Source organism: Melanerpes formicivorus, unplaced genomic scaffold, assembly GCF_026170545.1.
Source record: "Melanerpes formicivorus ecotype bairdi unplaced genomic scaffold, bMelFor1.0.p_v2 SCAF_8, whole genome shotgun sequence".
Lineage (NCBI taxonomy): Eukaryota > Metazoa > Chordata > Aves > Piciformes > Picidae > Melanerpes > Melanerpes formicivorus.
In genome coordinates, this window is record NW_027142360.1 from 26,002,270 (window position 1) to 26,019,945 (window position 17,676).

Below are 17,676 nucleotides of genomic sequence, written 5' to 3' on the forward strand. Positions count from 1 at the left end.
CTATATAGTAACTCTCTTTGGGCATTGGGAACTCCAAGAGGCAGGAAATTCACTTTTCTATGGGATATGTAGAGTTGCTGGTATGGAAAAAAGAAAGAAAGAAAGAAGATAATTTTCCAGTGATTAGGAAAATTCCACACCAAATGAGCCCAGGGAATGTGAGATTTTTGTGCCCCTTGGAAACCAGTAATCATTGTTGGATGACAGGCTGGACTTGATGATCCCAAAGGTCTTTTCCAACCTGGTTAATTCCATTCCATTCCATTCCATTCCATTCCATTCCATTCCATTCCATTCCATTCCATTCCATTCCATTCCATTCAGTTCTATTCTGTCTCTTCTCTTCTCTTCTCTTCTCTTCTCTTCTCTTCTCTTCTCTTCTCTTCTCTTCTCTTCTCTTCTCTTCTCTTCTCTTCTCTATTCTACTCTAATTCTATTCCATTCCATTCCATTCCATTCCATTCCATTCCATTCCATTCCATTCCATTCCATTCCATTCCATTCCATTCCATCCTATCCTATTCTAATTCAGCTTCTCCTTTTTCCTCCACATCCCTCAGCTCTGCATTTCTTTTCAATTTTCCTCTGCTTTTGTGTTCATTTGGTTGGTTGCTTTTTCCATTGTCCAGAAACCAATAATGAATGGAAACCAAATTCCATGGATTAACCTTGGACATTGGGAGGGAGTGGATTGAAGCTGGAAGAGGGGAGATGTAGACTCTTGAAAGATGGAGAAGCCCTTTCCTCTCTCAGTCTCCTGAGGAAATACTTGTCAGGGATTGGCACAGGCTGCCCAGGGAGGTGGTGGAGTGCCCATCCCTAGACGTGGTCAAGAAACCTGTGGCCATGGCACTTGGGGACATGGTTTGATGGCCATGGTGGTGTTGGGTTGATGGTTGGGCTGGATGATCTTCTTCAGCCCTAATGATTCTATGATTCTGCTTAAAATTCTTCCCGCACCAGAAAGCAGCCAAATCTTCTCTGAAAGGTTAGAACCTTCTACCACTGTGGTCATAGAGCTGCTCAATGTCCCCAGAGGTTGGACTAGGCAGTCTCCAGGAATCCCTTCCAATATGAATCCTTATCCTATTACTTTGGTTTGGTTCTGTGGTTTAAGCATGGACAAGTGAGCAGGTGGCTTCCAATCTGAGGAGTCTGTGTGAGCTGGAACTGTTCAGCCTGGAGAAGAGAAGGCTCCAGGAAGACCTCAGAGCAGCCTTCCAGGATCTGAAGGAGGCTCCAAGAACTTTGGGGAGTGAACTGCTCCTTTTATGGGTCAAGCACTGGGTCTGGCTTTCTGTGTGGTTCCACATGCCTGAGAAAACAGGTGTTCATCTGCTTCCCTGCTAATCCTTTAGCTTTCATAATGCAGGGAAAAAAAAATAACCCAGCAAAATAATCTGCAGGCCCCAAGCACTCTGCAGTGTCCCTGCCAACAATGGAGAGTTTGTTCTTTCATCCTCCCCTACAACCCTTTCCATGAGCCACTTGGCTCTGCTTTTCTTGCCTTCAGTGGAGGCTGGCCTGTGGTGTCCAGCCATTGCAAGCTGGCATCTGCACAAGAATGTGTGATGGGGCTGTGTATGTTCAGATGAAATATGCTCCAGTGTGCTCTGCTGTGCTGGTGTGTCTGGGTGAGCGTGTGCCAGGGCAGGGGGAAGGAAGCTCACTCATAAAGAGCAAGCTGGCACTTACCTAATGCTGTCTGCACTTGGAGTGGTGAGAGGTACCTGCAGGTGGCTATGGACATAGCTTTAAGCCTGAATTTGATTTTCATTCTAATGATTGGACTCAGTGATCTTTAAGGACTTTTCCAGCCCAGGCAATGCTATGATTCTGGGATTCTGCACAGGCTGGCAGCCTGCAAATGAGTGCTGGCTGCTGAGCACCTCCTTCCTTCCAGTCATTCAACCTGTCCTGGCCTTGCTGTCATTCAACCTCCCACTTGCTTACTCAGAGAATAGTTTGGGTTGGAAGCAACCTTAAAGGTCACCCAGTTCCAACCCTCCTGCCATGGGAAGGGACACCACCTGCTAGCCCAGGATGCTCAAGGCCTCATCCAAGCTGGCCTTGAACACCCCCAGGGAGGGGACATCCACAACTTCCTCTGAGTCCTCCTTGCACTGAGGTTAACAGTATCTGGAACAACTGCCCTATGGGGACAGGCTGAGAGAGCTGGGGCTGTTCAGCCTGGAGAAGGGAAGGCTCCAAGGAGACCTTAGAGCAGCCTTCCAGTACCTGAAGGGGGCTCCAAGAAAGCTGGGGAGGGACTTTTGACAAGGGCTTACAGTGACAGGATTGAAGCTTGAGGAGGGCAGATTGAGACTGGAGATTAGGATGAAATTCTTTGCAGTGAGGGTGGGGAAACTCTGGAACAGGTTGCCCAGGAAGGTCTTGGATGCCTCCTCCCTGGACATATTTAAGGCCAGACTGGATGAGGCTTTGAGCAACCTGGGCTGGTGGGAGGTGTCCCTGCCCATGGCAGGGGGTTGGAACTGGATGATCTTTGAGGTCCCTTCCAAACCAAAGCAATCTATGATTGTTCTTTGAATGTGCACTGAAGGAGTAGGACATGGGGAGGAGCAGAACTGGTGTTGGAGCTCATGGCTCCTCTGTTCCCTGCACCTCCTTTGAGAGAACAAAAGCCATTAGGTTGCGCCTAGATGATTTTTAAGGTCCCTTTCAACCCAAACCACTCTATGAATCCTTCTAGAAGCAGCACTTTGACACTCCCTTGCCTGCCCCATGTGTTGTCAGCTGGCAGGTTTGGTTATTTTTTGCCCCACTGATGTTCTGAGGTCCTGGCTGCCGTTCAGCAGCACTGCCTGGAATGAATAGAGTGTGCCTCATCTGACTGGAAATGAGGCAAGGAGGGAGGGATCCAGCTCCCTGCTGGTCATAAATGGAGTGTCTAGGGAATAGCTTTAAAACTGGAGCTCCTGCTCTGGCAGTTCTGAAGATCATATGGCATGGCCAAGGGTCAGCTTTTTATGTTGCTAGAGCTCAGCCAACATGCTTGTTGCTTGGATCAGTGATGTGCCAGCTCACTCTCTTGGTCTGATTAATCTTAGTAGCAGCCTGCACTCCCATGATCACTGCAGCCTAGAAGGGGATTGTGCACATACTCAGGTGTCCTTCTTTGCTGGATGTTGCTTCCCCCTCTATTCTGCTCTGCTGAGACCCCACCTGGAGTACTGCATCCGAGTCTGGAGTCCTTATTACAAGAAGGGTATGGAGGTGCTGGAGAGCGCCCAGAGAAGGGCCACGAGGATGAGCAGAGGGCTGGATCTGCTCTGCTATGAGGACAGACTGAGGGAGTTGGGGATGTTCAGTCCCTGGAGAAGAGAAGGCTCCCAGGAGAACTAATTGTGGCCTTCCAATATCTGCAGGGGGCTACAAGAAAGCTGGGGAGGGACTTTTGAGGCTGTCAGGGAGTGATAGGACTGGGGGGGATGGAGCAAAACTAGAAGTGGGGAGATTGAGATTGGATGTGAGGAAGAAGTTGCTCCCCATGAGGGTGGTGAGAGACTGGCACAGGCTGCCCAGGGAGGTGGTGGAAGCCTCATCCTCATGCCTGGAGGTGTTTGCAGCCGGGCTGGATGTGGCTGTGAGCAACCTGCTGTAGTGTGAGGTGTCCCTGCCCATGGCAGTGGGGTTGGAGCTGGCTGATCCTTGAGGTCCCTTCCAACCCTGACAATTCTATGATTCTCCCCTGGGAGCTGGCAGGGTGAAGAGAGATATGAATCCTCAAGCCTTGTATCCCCTACCTTAGCTTAATTTCTGAAACAGCAGTGGGGGTTTTGTTTCTTTTTATTTAAAGCCTTTCAACTTGGCCTGGTTGATCTTGTAAGCAAATGGGTGAGAAATGCTAACCTGAGCTGTTAGCTGCAAAGCTGCCAAGGCTGCTCTGCAGCAGTAACCTCAGGCAGAGGAGCTATGATAAATGATGGGAAACTCTCACACACACAGCCTCCAGAGGCTTCTCTGCGGATCATTTTGCTTTTCTTCTCTTTATTTATCCCCCCCTCCCCCCTCCCCAACTAGAGCTGTAGTTTTGGTTAGTTTCCAGTAGTGCTCATGTTCCAAACATGTGTTGAAACAGACAGAAACTTGTAATGAAGCTGGAATCAATTAAGGAAGAAGCAGAAGCAGGCATGAATTAAGCTCAGGCCAGAAATGTATTTGGTGGCTTTGAATCACGGAGTGTTAGGAGCTGGAAGGGAGCTTGAAAGATCATCCAGTCCTACCCCCCTGCCAGAGCAGGATCACCTAGAGCAGATCACACAGGATCACATCCAGGAGGGTGGTTGAGTCAGCACTAAAATGAAATCACAAAATGGTAGGGGTCTGGAAGGGACCTCTGGAGATCATCCATTCCAACACCCCCCTGCCAAGGCAGGGTCACGCAGGAACACATCCAGGATGGTTTGGAACATCTCCAGAGAGGGAGACTCCAAAACCAGCCCTGAGCAGCCTGTTCTAGAGTTCAGTCACCCTCAAAGTGAAAACAAATTCTACCTCTTTCCAAGCAAGTTTAAATACCTGACACATTTGACTAATTTCAGGTCAGAGAGGTGACTGTGAATGCTCTTCAAAGGCAGAACAACCCCAACCCCCAACCAAGCCCTTCTGCCTTCTTGTTTTGCTGCTTCCTGCTTGAGCAGCTTTTTGCATTTCCAAGAGGAGCAAGCTCTTATCAGGTAGATGGCACCTCCTGATAGCTCATGGCACATCCTCCTGATAGCTCATGGCACATCCTCCTGATAGCTCATGGCATATCCTCCTGGTAGCTCATGGCACATCCTCCTGATAGCTCATGGCACATCCTCCTGATAGCTCATGGAAGATCCTGATAGCTCATGGTAGATCCTGATAGCTCAGCTGCTTTACCTAAGTGCCAAAGTGCTGCTGTCTCCTGCAGCTGAACTCTGCCCTCAGCAGAGCATTGTTAGCATCCTAGAGAAGGCTGCAGCAAAGCTGGAGGTGGGAAGGAAGTGATACTTATTAATTTATATATATATTTTAAAACATAATGACAGTTTTCTGCAGCTGAGATTTGCTTGCTTATCTCTTACAGCTCAGCTTAAACAAATATTGATGCAACGCACCAGGGGCTTGGCACATTGAATTCAGGAATCCCTGTGTGAAAGGCAAAGGTTTGGGGGTTAATTACAGAGCACAGAATTAACCAGGTTAGACCTTTGAGATCATCCAGTCCAACCCATCACCCAACACCATCTAAGCAACTAAACCATGGCACCAAGTGCCTCATCCAGGCGCTTCCTAAACACCTCCAGTGATGGTGACTCCACCACCTCCCTGGGCAGCACATCCCAATGGCCAATCTCTCTTGCTGGGAAGAATTTCTTCCTACCATCCAGCCTAAACCTTTCCTGGCACAGCTTGAGACTGTGTCCTCTTGTTCTGGTGCTGGGTGCCTGGGAGAAGAGACCAACCCCCAGCTGGCTACAACCTCCCTTCAGGGAGCTGTAGAGAGCAAGAAGGTCTCCCCTGAGCCTCCTCTTCTCCAAGCTAAGCAACCCCAGCTCCCTCAGCCTCTCCTCCCAGGGCTGTGCTCCAGACCCTTCCCCAGCTTTGTTGCCCTTCTCTGGACACCTTCCAGCATCTCAACATCTTTCCTAAACTGAGGAGCCCAGAACTGGACACAGGACTCAAGGTGTGGCCTGAGCAGTGCTCAGTGGAATTATGTTTCATATCTTTCACTGCTTTACCTCTCTTTTGCCAGTTTAAATAGGGGTTTTGTTAGGTTTCCTATGTCTGTATTGAAAGGTATAAATAAAGAGAGTGAATGGAGTTGTATATTGTATCAATGATATACATGGAAATGTAAGCATGGAAGATAAATGGAAATTTAAGCATAGAAGATAAATGGAAATATAAATGATATAAATGAAAATATAAATGATATAAATATAAATGTATATATATTTTGTTGAAATAGCTAAGTGTTTATTTAATGTATTTATAGATTATATAAATTATTTAAATAGAAATATATATTCATATATATTTATGTTGAAATAGCTAAATGTAAATGTAATTTATTTATAGATGATATGAATTGTTTAAATATATCTATAAAAATATATAGTTCATATATTATAGCAGTGATATAAATATAAAGATACATTTATGTTGAAATAGCTAAACATATATTTAATGCATATATATATCATATCAATGATTTAAATGGGGAGATATATTTATATTGATAACATCTAGATTTAAAACCTTCATATATTATATCAATGCTGTAAATATCAATATATATTCTTGTTTAAATAGATATATATTTATTTAATATATTTATAGATAATATTAATTATTTATATATAGAAAAATAACATATTTTGTTACATTTCATCTGTGGAGAAGAGAAGGCTCTGAGGAGACCTTATTGTGGCCTTCCAGTGTCTGCAGGGGGCTACAAGAAAGCTGGGGAGGGACTTTTGAGAGTGTCAGAGAGTGATAGGACTGGGGGGGATGAAGCAAAACTAGAAATGGGGAGATTGAGATTGGATGTTAGGAAGAAGTTGTTCCCCATGAGTGTGGTGAGAGACTGGCACAGGTTGCCCAGGAAGGTGGTGGAAGCCTCCTGCCTGGAGGTGTTTGCAGCCAGGCTGGATGTGGCTGTGAGCAATCTGCTGCAGTGTGAGGTGTCCCTGCCCATGGCAGTGGGGTTGGAGCTGGCTGAGCCTTGAGGTCCCTTCCAACCCTGACAATTCTGTGATTCTATGAATCTATGAATGAATAGTTTGGTCTTTTTCTCCTCTTATGCTTATTCTGCCCTTCCAAATAAGTTATAGAATGTCATTAGTAAATATTTCTTAATCACACCATTCACAAGATTGCAGGCATCTAAATATAGAGAGTTTTTAATACCATAAAATAGGATCCCACCTGCCCATCCCTGGACACAAGAATGATTGGTATGCCTCCTCTTACTTAATAGCTTAATCATTAAAGGCCTTGCCCAGGAAGAAGTTAAAACTAGGCAATGATTTTCTCAAACCACCTGTTTGCCAGGTTGGGACCAAGACTGTGCTCACCTCTCCCACTGAACAAAGGTTGCTCTGCATAACTGACTTGAACACAAGTCTTGTGAGGGGCAACTGAGGTGGTTTAGTGGAGAGAAGAGGAGGCTGAGGGGAGTCCTCATTGCTCTCTATAACTCCTTGCAGGGAGATTGGAGTGAGGTGGGGGTGGTCTATTACATGCAACACGTAACAGGACAGGAGGAAACGTCTCATCACCCTCACTGTAGAGAATTTCTTCCCTAATCTCCAGCCTGCATCTTCCCTCCTCAAATTTCAGCCTCTTCCCTCTCCTCCTATCCCTACAGACCCTTGTAAAAAGTCCCTCCCCAGCTTTCTTGTAGCCCCCTTTCCATTCACCTCAGTTACCTGCACAGCAACTGCTGAGCTGAAGCCACCTGGGACCATTTCAGAAGCCCAGTCTTTTCCGAAACAATTTGAAGTGTTTTTTCTCTTCCCCACCCCCCAAAATAATAACTCAGCTGTTTCCTGCCTGCAGAAAAACTGCTCAGCACAGGGCTGCAGAGCACAACCAGGAGTCATGAGGCTCCAATTGCAGAGCATGACTCAGTGGAAGAGCATGGGAAGGCAGGGTGGGGGCTGAAAGAGTGGCAGGACACAAAGGTTTAGGTGTGCAAAAGGGGAAGCCTGGGGATTTGGGGGATTTTCCAGTACTGGTCCAGGTTGAAATGCAGAAGATTTGCTTGAGTCATGCAACCTGGAGCCAGATTTTTACTCTCAGTTGGAAAAAAACCACCCAACAAAACAAACCTTGGTGGCCTGTCTGAGTATCTAGGTGGATCCATTCTAGGTGCCCCCAGGGAGGGGGTAGGTGTGTGTGGTTGTGGCACACACTGCCAGGGAGCAGGAAGGGTGACAATGCTGAGCTGCTGGTGACTGGGGAGCTGAGTGTAGGGTGGAGCTGCCAGGAGAACTTTTGGATCCCTCTGTGGCACTTGGCAATCCCCAGGCTCGCCCTTGCCAGGGGTTGGCTTTGTGAAGAGTTTCTGTAACCTGCCTCCATGCCTTCAGGGTGGATGATTGAAGTTGCTGGTACTTCCCTCTGAAGTCTGCTAAATCCAACCACTGCCTCCTTCTCCAGACCCCCCACCCAGCCCCCTCCATCCTTCACACCCCCACACAGAACTTCTCATAGACGCTGAGTACCCCTGCTGAAAGCTTCCCTGTGTGGCATTGAGTCTATTCCAAATGCAGAGCAAGGGTGTCAAGATGGGGCCAGTTCTGGGCTCCCCAGTTCAGGAGGGACAGGGAACTACTGCAGAGGGTCCAATGGAGGCTATGAAGGTGCTGAAGGGACTGCAACATCTGTGTGATGAGGAAAGGCTGAAAGCCCTGGGGCTGTTTAGCCTGGAGAAGAGAAGGCTGAGAGGGGTTCTGAGCAATGGTTACAAATACATGAAGGGTGGGGGTCAAGAAGAAGGGGACAGGCTCCTGCTTTGGCAGGTGGGTTGGAGTCGATGATCTCTAGAGGTCCCTTCCAACTCCTACCATCCTGTGATTCTGTGACAGCACATAACAGTCAGCTGGATTCCACTGAGGCAGTGTGAAACAAGACTCAGCAATGACCTCCAGAGCAGTACCAACCACGTCAATGGGATCACAGAGTCAAATGATTGTTTTGCTTGGAAAAGACCTCTAAGATCATCCAGTCCAGTCATCAGCCCAACACCACCATGGCCATCAAACCCTGGCCCCAAGTGCCATAGCCACAGGGTTCTGGAACACCTCCAGGGCTGGGGACTCCACCACCTCCCTGGGCAGCCTCTGCCAATCCCTGACCACTCTTGCAGCAAACCTAACCCTCCCCTGGCACAATTTCAGGCTATTGCCTCTCCTTCTATCACTTCATACTAGGGAGAAGAGACCAACCCCCACCTCACTGCAACCTCCTTTCAGGGAGCTGTAGAGAGCAATAAGGTCTCCCCTCAACATCCTCTTCTCCACACTGAACACCCCCAGCTCCCTCAGCTGTTCCCCAGAAGACCCTTCCCCAGCTTTGTTACCCTTCTCTGGATACATTCCAGACCTTCAATGTCCTTGGAGTGAAGGTCCCTAAACTGAACCCAGTCTTAACATTTAGCTAAGCAGTAACTGTCCCCCAGATCTCATCCCTTTATTTCCAGGAGGTGATTCAGAAGCTGTAGGTGCTCTCTGGCTGCCTTCAGCGCTGCTGCTAATTGGCTTTGAGGCACATCCCCACTTTGTCATTTCTGAAGGTGAGGGCTGTGCTGTGTTTTGTTCCTGATGACAGCACTGCTGAGAAAAAAGGAAGGCCTCAAGTATTTAACTTTCAGTACATGACAGATTAAATAACCTGTGGGGTCCTAATAATCATCAATCACAATGGAGGAGATGACAAGGTGAAATTTCTCAGCTGACATTTTGTCACTTGGGGTAGTCACTTCCACTGACAGAAACTATACATTTTTTGTGCTCTACAGCTTCTTTAACTCTAATTGGGCCAATTTTGACTCTCTCTTGCTGTTCTCCTGCACAGCAGAACTGGTGACAAACAAAGAGGCTTTTTTTGTGATCTCAAATCAGACTTTTCCCCCACCCCCACCCCCCCCACTCCTTTCTTTCTTCCCAAGAGCTCAAGAAGGATCTCTTCTTTGCCAAGAGAAGACTGAAAGTTGTGCCTATGTTTTGTGACTGGCCAGAAGCCCAAAGGCTCAAATCAGTCAGGAAGAAGTCAAATCTGTATTTTTAGCCCCTGCTTGCTGGCTTATCGTGGGATCTTGCAGAAAGGGACATGAGGCAGGGGAATTAGAATCCCCTTTGGGCATCTTTTCCTGGGATGTGTTGAAAGAATTTTACTCAGGATATGGTGGAGAGAAAAAACCCAGAGGGCTCAGCTCTAAAATCTTCCCCGTTTGGGCAGTCTGCTTTGATTTAGGCTTATTTTCTGCACCACACCAGCACCAAATGATTCCAACCCCAGAAAACTTGGTTGTGTTAGCACATGCTTGGGTGGAGGCTTTGGGAAACTTCATCCATCTGAGAAACGCGGGAGCTTTGGGAGAAGAAAAATTATCATCAGCCTGGCTACACCAAGAGTGCTGATGAAGTGTCTCCAGAAATGGTTGGTGTGGTGTGAAGTCCTGAAACAACCCTGCCTGCTAGAACTCGGAATGTCTTGACTCAAAATAGCTTCACTCAAAACTTCTTGACTCACAAACTCCTTGACTCAAAGCGTCTCACGCGGCACCGATCATTCAGAGACTCTGAGCACAAAAGATGCTTTAGGCATGGGTATGTTTGAGCATGGAAGAAAATGAAACCCCCTCCCTGGAGCTGTTCAAGGCCAGCTTGGATAAAGCCTTGATCAACCTGGGGTAGTGGGAGGTGTCCCTGCCCATGGAATTGGATGATCTTCAAGGTCCCTTCCAACAGAATCCATTCTATGATTATCTTTCTTATAAGCTCCCTTCAAATACTGAGGAGCCACTGAAAGGTCTCCCCAGAACCTCCTTTTCTTCAGGCTGAACAATCTCTACTCAACTCACTCTTTCCTCACAGCAGAGGTGCTCCAGCCCTCCTCTGGACCCAACAGGTCCATGGCTTTCCCATGCTGAGGACTCCAGACCTGGGTACAGTTCTGCAGGTGGGGTCTTACCAGAGTGGAGGGGCAGAATCACCTCCCTCAGCCCATTGGCCAGGCTTGTTTGGATGCAGCCCCAAGTCATGGTTAGCTTTCTAGGCTTCAAGCGGACATTGTCAGCTCACGTCCAGTGGTGAATGGAAATTCACCACTACACAGGGCTGCTCTCCATCCCTTCAGCCCCCAGCCTGTATTGATACTAAGGACTGCCTTGACCCCCTTGCAGAATATTGCACTTGGCCTTGTGGAACCTCCTGAAGTTCACATGGGCTCCCTTCTCAAGCATGTCTAGGTCACTCTAGACCTAGGCTGGCTATCTGGACACGTGCTTTGGTGGCACAAGACTTCAAAAAGGATGGTCAGGAAATGAAATGTATTATGGATGAGCCTGTACCCAGCAGCCATGCATCACAGAATCATGGAATCGTAGATTGGTAGCAGTTGGAAGTGACCTCTGAAGATTATTGAGTCCAACCCCATTGCCAAAGAAGGATCATGTAGGCCCAGTCACACAGGAATGGGTCCAGATGGGTTTGGAAAGTCTCCAGAGGAGAGTCCACAACCTCTCTGGGCAGCCTGCTGCAGGGCTCCAGCACCCTCACAGCAAAGGAATTTTCCCTCATGTTGACGTGGAGCTTGCTGTGCTCCACTTTGTGTCCATTGCCCTTTATCCTATCACAGGATAAAAAGAGCCTGGCCCCTTCTTCTTGTCACTCACCCTTAAGGTATTTGTAACCATTGCTCAGATCCCCTCTCAGCCTTCTCCTTCAGGCTAACCAGCCCCAGGGCTCTCAGCCTTTCCTCATTCACAGATGCTGCAGTCCCTTCAGCATCCTCACAGTCTCCATTGGACTCTCTCTAGTAGATTCTTGTCCCTCTTGAGCTGGGAAACTCAGAACTGGACACAGTACTCCAGATGTGGCCTCACCAGGGCAGAGTAGAAAGGGAGGAGAACCAACCATGACCTGCTGGCCTTGCTCTTCTTAATGCACCCCAGGATCCCATTGGCCTTCTTGGCCACAAGAGCACATTGCTGTCCCATGGAGAACTTCTTGACCACCAGGACTCCAAGGAGAGTCTGGCAGGAGATGACAGAATTTCCACCACCACCAAAACCCCCCAAAAGGTCAATCTGTGAGTTCTGTAGCAGTGCATAATATCTTTATTTAGAACAATAAAGTATATGAATATAATGTAAATTCCAAATTTGAACTGGTATAAAAAAAGGATCTGGGCAAAAAAAAAACCAAACAAAACCAACAAACAACCAACAAACCAAAACCAAAATCAAACAACAACAAAAAAAACCAACCCCCAAACAAAACCAAAGAACCAAACATCTATCTTTGAAGAGGACACATATTTACATCCACATCACATTTCTTGATCACCTTTGTCAATTACCTTCAGCCACAATGTTTTAACTCTGCAAGACAGTGCTGACACTGACACTGGAATCAAAGGGGTTTGCCCTCCCAAGCAGCCAGCAAAGGTCTGTGTCTCCACCACTAAAGAGTCTGAACTTTGGCATTCCATCGACTTGAGAAGAGAAGAGCAACCTGCCACCATTCCTGCAGAGCTGCACTGAGGAGGGAGTGGGAATTCCTGGCTGGAAGAATGTTTGGGTAATTGTTACATGTTAAAGTCACTCCAAAATATTGTCATAGAACCATAGAATGCTTTGGGTTGGAAGGGACCTCCGAAGGTCATCCAGTCCAAGCCCCTCTGCAGTCAGCAGGGACATCCTCCACTAGGTCAGATTGCCCAGAGCCCTCTTGAGCCTCACCTTGAAGATCTCCAGGGATGGGAACTCAACCACCTCCCTGGGCAACCTGTTCCAGTGTTCCACCACCCTCATGGTGCAGACCTTGTTCCTTGCTTTTCCATGTAATAGGTGTGGGGAGTAAACAAGTTCAGCCTATGACAAAGAGAGAGCAACAGAGAAAGCAGAGAGCTGGTGGAGATCAGAAGGTCCAGAAAGCAAATGTGGAGGCTGACCATGAAGCTCCATAGGACAGCACATTTGAGAAGCTGACTGAAGACAGTGGCCTTCTGGTGAAATAAGTACCATCAATTAATTCAAGTAAACACACAGCTAAAGCAGCAGCTTGAATGACTGCGAATCACCAGCTGCTGCTTTATCCTCACCAGGCCACTACTGACTGCATGCAAGGTTCAACTGCTCCAAAGGAAACCTCAAACCTGATGGTTTCTCACCAAGCCACGGGCAGCTGGGGAGCAGATTTGGTTTGCTTTTGTGTGAAAAATAAACTGGAATACAAGAGTTGCTATTTTCCATTGTAAAAAGCAAGGCTGTTCATGTGCTGTGGTAATGAGAGGGCTCTGCCTACCTACAAAGAAACTGATGACCCTTCAGAAGCTGAACAGCTTCCCCCTGGATAAAGAAGAAGCAATTCAAGGACTCTTTCTACCACCCCTAGTCCCATGGAACAGTCACTACATTTCCACTGATTTCAAAGATGTCTCACAGATTCATGGAATGGGTTGGGTAGGAAGGGCCCTTCAAGATCATCCAGTTCCAACCCCTGCCATGGGCAGGGACACCTCCCACCAGCCCAGGCTGCTCAAGGCCTCATCCAGCCTGGCCTTGAATGTCTCCAGGGAGAGGTCATCCAGGAGGAGGCTGCTCCTTTATGAGAAGTTCTCCTTTATGAGAAGTTCTTCCCCTTCATGAGAGGTTCTTCTCTTTCATGAGAAGTTTGGACGCTGATTTCAGTAGGGTCACAATTCCACACAGAGCGGCTGCACGAAGACCTTAGCTCTGTCATTAAACATAGTTAAGGGTTTGAGGTCTCTGCTTTTTGAAAGTATGAAAGACAAATAATATCTTCACCCCCACACACATTTCCCCCTCCCCCCCCATGTATATATTAGCTGTAGGTCATCTTCTTCTGCATGGTTCTCTACAATTCCAGCAGGTGATTAACGTTTCCACCAGAATTTCTTCAAAATAGGACAAACTGTGGATTTGAAAGAGAACTCCAACTTTATGCAAAACATTGCAAAGGTGGTGGATGGATTTTTGTTTGCTTTTTCAAGTTTTGAAGTTCATACAATCACAGAATGGGTTGGGTTGGAAGGGATCTTAAAGATCACCCAGTTCCAATCCCCCAGCTGTGGGCAGGGACACCTCCCACCAGCCCAGGCTGTTCAAGGCCTCATCCAACCTGGACTTGAACACCCTCAGGGAGAGGGCAACTATAGCCTCCCTGGGCAACCTGTTCCAGTGTCTCACCATCCTCACTGCAAAGAATTTCTTCCTCATCTCCAGTCTCAATCTCCCCTCTTCCAGCTTCAATCCCTTCTTCCTCCTCCACTCCAAGCCCTTGTCAAAAGTCCCTCCCCAGCTCTCCTGTAGTCCCCTTCAGGTACTGACAGGCTGCTCTGATGTCTCCCAGGAGCCTTCTCTTCTCCAGGCTGAACAGCCCCAGCTCTCTCAGCCTGTCCCCATAGGGGAGGTTCTCCAGCTGTTATTAGCTCCAGTGCAAGGAGCAGACATGGAATGAGAAAGTGCAGGGTTGAATGACAGCACAGGAAAGGAGGGAGGTGCTCAGCAGCCATCACTGTTGTGTAAGTTGCCATCCTATGCAGAACCACAGAATCACAGCACTGCCTAGGTTGGAAAAGACCTTTAAGATCACCAAGTCCAATCATTAGAATGAAAACTCACAAGTTCTTAAAGTAAAGCTCTTGCTGACCTGGTCAGTTTAATGGCAGATGTCAGCTGGCCATCTGAGGTTGGCCACCATCACATTCTGAGGTGCAACCCCCTAAGCCAGGTACGTAATTCATAGCCAGGATCTGGAGAGAGCCAGGATGGAAAGATGCACAACCACACTGGGAACTTTCACCATGGTTTCCTTTCTAGGATTTGCATCTCTGTAAATCAGGCCTGTCCAGATTCCATGGATGAAGAAGACAAGTGGGAAGTGCGGAGGCCTTTCTCTCTTGTTTCAAAGAATTCCCTTGCCAAGTGGGGAATGCCAGGACACAGAAAGCTTACTAATCACTTAAAACACAATGCAAACACTAATTACAGCTGATGTAAGTCAAAGCTAAATACACTCTCAACACCTTTGGGGTTTTCCTAAGCTCTACATTTCAAGACAAGGTTTGGATGGCATGCATCTGCAGCACTGACAATGCATTCATGGCTTGGTCTTCAGCCTGATGGTTGAACACAGTTCAGACTCTTCACTTTCCCTTGGCCTGGCTGGGAAGCTCAGCAGCCTCCACACACCCAGCAGTCCATACTTCACAGCTCCATGAGATACAGTCACCTCTTCACTGGGTCACCTCTTGGTAAGCTGTGTTCACAGGGCCACTTTGTCACCTCTTGAACTTGGCTGACCTCTTCACTTTGTCTTCAGCCAGCATTTTGCTTCTCCTGAATGGAGGCCCCCACCAACACTGATGAACTCTTGAGGCCTTCTGTTGGGACTTTGCTCATGGAGGCCCCCACCAACACTGATGAACTCCTGAGGCTTTCTGCTGGGACTTTGCTCATGGAGGCCCCCACCAACACTGATGAACTCCTGAGGCCTTCTGTTGGGACTTTGCTCATGGAGGCCCCCACCAACACTGATGAACTCCTGAGGCTTTCTGTTGGGACTTTGCTCATGGAGGCCACCACCAACACTGATGAACTCTTGAGGCATCTTTTGCCAGGCATAAGCACAGCTCCTTGCAATCAAAAGGCCATGGCCTGGCACAACTTGGCATGCCACCCATGGCACCACTTGGCTTTCAAGTTTTATATACAACAAGGAAGAGCACATTCTCTGTATCCATTCCTGCATTTCCTGTCAGTCCAGAGGACTCCATCTGAAGACACCAAGGTGAGGGTAGAGGACACAGAACTTAAATTAAGGATGCAAAGGGTATTTCAATGATTACATGTAGCTGGAGGCAGTTCAAAGATGGGGTTTTAGGTTGAGGATGGGTTTTAATTCGCTGGCCAGAGTCAGCTGCAAGTCTCAATGCAATGAAAAATCTCCGGGTGCCCCCCTCGCCCCCAGCCAGGGTCCATATTGACACGAGATGCAGCCCTGCTAAGTGCACACTCCGCTCGCTGTTGTTCAATTCAGTGTTGGTTTCACAGTCACAAACACAAATTGTTCTGGTTTCTCTCTCATGTCTATGGAGTCATGGGCAGCAACAACAGATGCAGACTCAGTCTGTCACTCCAGAAGGAATACCAATGTGCTTAAAGCTGCTTCAGTTATGAAGCGAACATGGAACTGTTACCTGCCTGCAGAGGAAATAAACCAGAAAGGACAAATTTAGATAGAATAGAATAGAATAGAATAGAACAGAACAGAATAGGAATAGGAATAGGAATAGGAATAGGAATAGGAATAGGAATAGGAATAGGAATAGGAATAGGAATAGGAATAGGAATAGGAATAGGAATAGAATAGAATAGAATTAACCAGGTTGGAAAAGACCTTTGAGGTCATCAGGTCCAACCTATCACCCAACACCATCTGATCAACTAAACCATGGCACCAAGTGCCTCATCCAGGCTCTTCTTAAATGCCTCCAGGGATGGTGACTCCACCACCTCCCTGGGCAGCACATTCCAATGGCCAATCTCTCTTGCTGGGAAGAATTTCTTCCTAACATCCAGCCTGAACCTCCCCTGGCACATCTTGAGACTGTGTCCTCTTGTTCTGTTGGTGGTTGCCTGGGAGAAGAGACCAACCCCCACCTCACTGCAACCTCCTTTCAGGGAGCTGGAGAGAGCAATGAGGTCTCTCCCCTCAGCCTCCTCTTCTCCAGACCAAACAACCCCAGCTCCCTCAGCCACTCCTCATACCACATGTTCTCCAAACCCCTCAGTAGCCTTGTTGCTCTTCTCTGGACACCCTCCACCCTGTGTTTCTTATACTGTGGCGCCAGAACTGAGCCCAGTAGTCAAACTGTGGCCTCTATGGATCTATGAAGTTCTGTGCCTCTATGGATCTATGAAGTTCTGAACTTACCTGTACACGAATCAGTAACAGTGTTGAGGGAGAAAAAGCAACAGCTACACTTGTAGATGTTCCTTTTCTTTTTGCTGCAACATACTGGGGAAAAAAAAAAACCACAAAAACAAACAACCAATAAACTTTATTACTCCAATGTTGGTGTTTCAAGGACAGAGGAGGGAAGGGCTGATCCATAAGGTGCATTAAAAAGGACCTTAACATATTAGAAATTCTCTTTGCCCTTAGGTCTTCCTATTTACAGATGAATTTGACAAGTTTCATGAAGAGGAAGGAGAAACAAAAAGGATTTAAGAAGATGTCTGATGGAGAATGCAGCCAGTTTCAACTCCCTGTTAAGGTCATCTCCTGCATTTGACTAATTGTTTCTTCTTTCCTCTTTTCTTCCTATAAAGCAAGGTTTTATATTTCCTGTGAAGATAAAGGAAGGCTTAATGTGTGCAGAGCCATGGTTTAATGTGTGTAGATCCATGGTTTAACATGTGTAGATCCATGGTTTAACGTGTAGAGCCATGGTTTAACGTGTGCAGAGCCATGGTTTAACGTGTGCAGAGCCATGGCTTAATGTGTGCAGAGCCATGGCTTAATGTGTGCAGAGCCATGGCTTAATGTGTGCAGAGCCATGAATCATTTCAGAAGGATCTTAAGAATTTATTAGGCTTTGAATGAGCTCTCATTAGGTTTTTTTTATCAACACTGCTGATAACCTGGGGCTTATCATGAGGATAGCACAGAAGAGACACCCTTGGGGGGGCCAAAATAAAGTGAAAGAGCATACAAAATGTTACTGCAAGAAAAATATTTAGGAGGCCTTAGGAGCCCAGCCAGGGACCCCCAGCTCTAACAAGGAAGAAGATAAAAACAGCTAAGAAGATTCACCTTTTTTGGGTTGTTTCTCAGCAATTCTTCCTCAGAGAGGGAGTTACTGATAGGTAAAGATAATAAACCAAAAGTGTTGTCTGCAGAAATCTTGCTCCACATCAATGTTTAT

The 17,676-nt window shown here is 47.2% G+C and overlaps 1 protein-coding gene across 2 annotated transcripts in view; it reads right to left on the bottom strand.

The window, feature by feature from the left end:
* Positions 1-11,816: 11,816 nt before the first annotated feature.
* The window catches only part of KITLG (KIT ligand), a 67,577-nt gene continuing 61,717 nt past the window's right edge, over positions 11,817-17,676 (bottom strand). Inside the window, exons 9-10 of one of the 2 annotated variants that reach the window (XM_068142806.1) lie at positions 16,683-16,766; positions 11,817-15,949 (exon numbers count right to left, since the gene is read on the bottom strand). In XM_068142806.1, coding sequence (XP_067998907.1) covers positions 16,727-16,766 — 40 coding nt within the window. In that variant the 3' untranslated portion in view covers positions 11,817-15,949; positions 16,683-16,726. The other variant, XM_068142805.1, reaches the window with a different exon arrangement.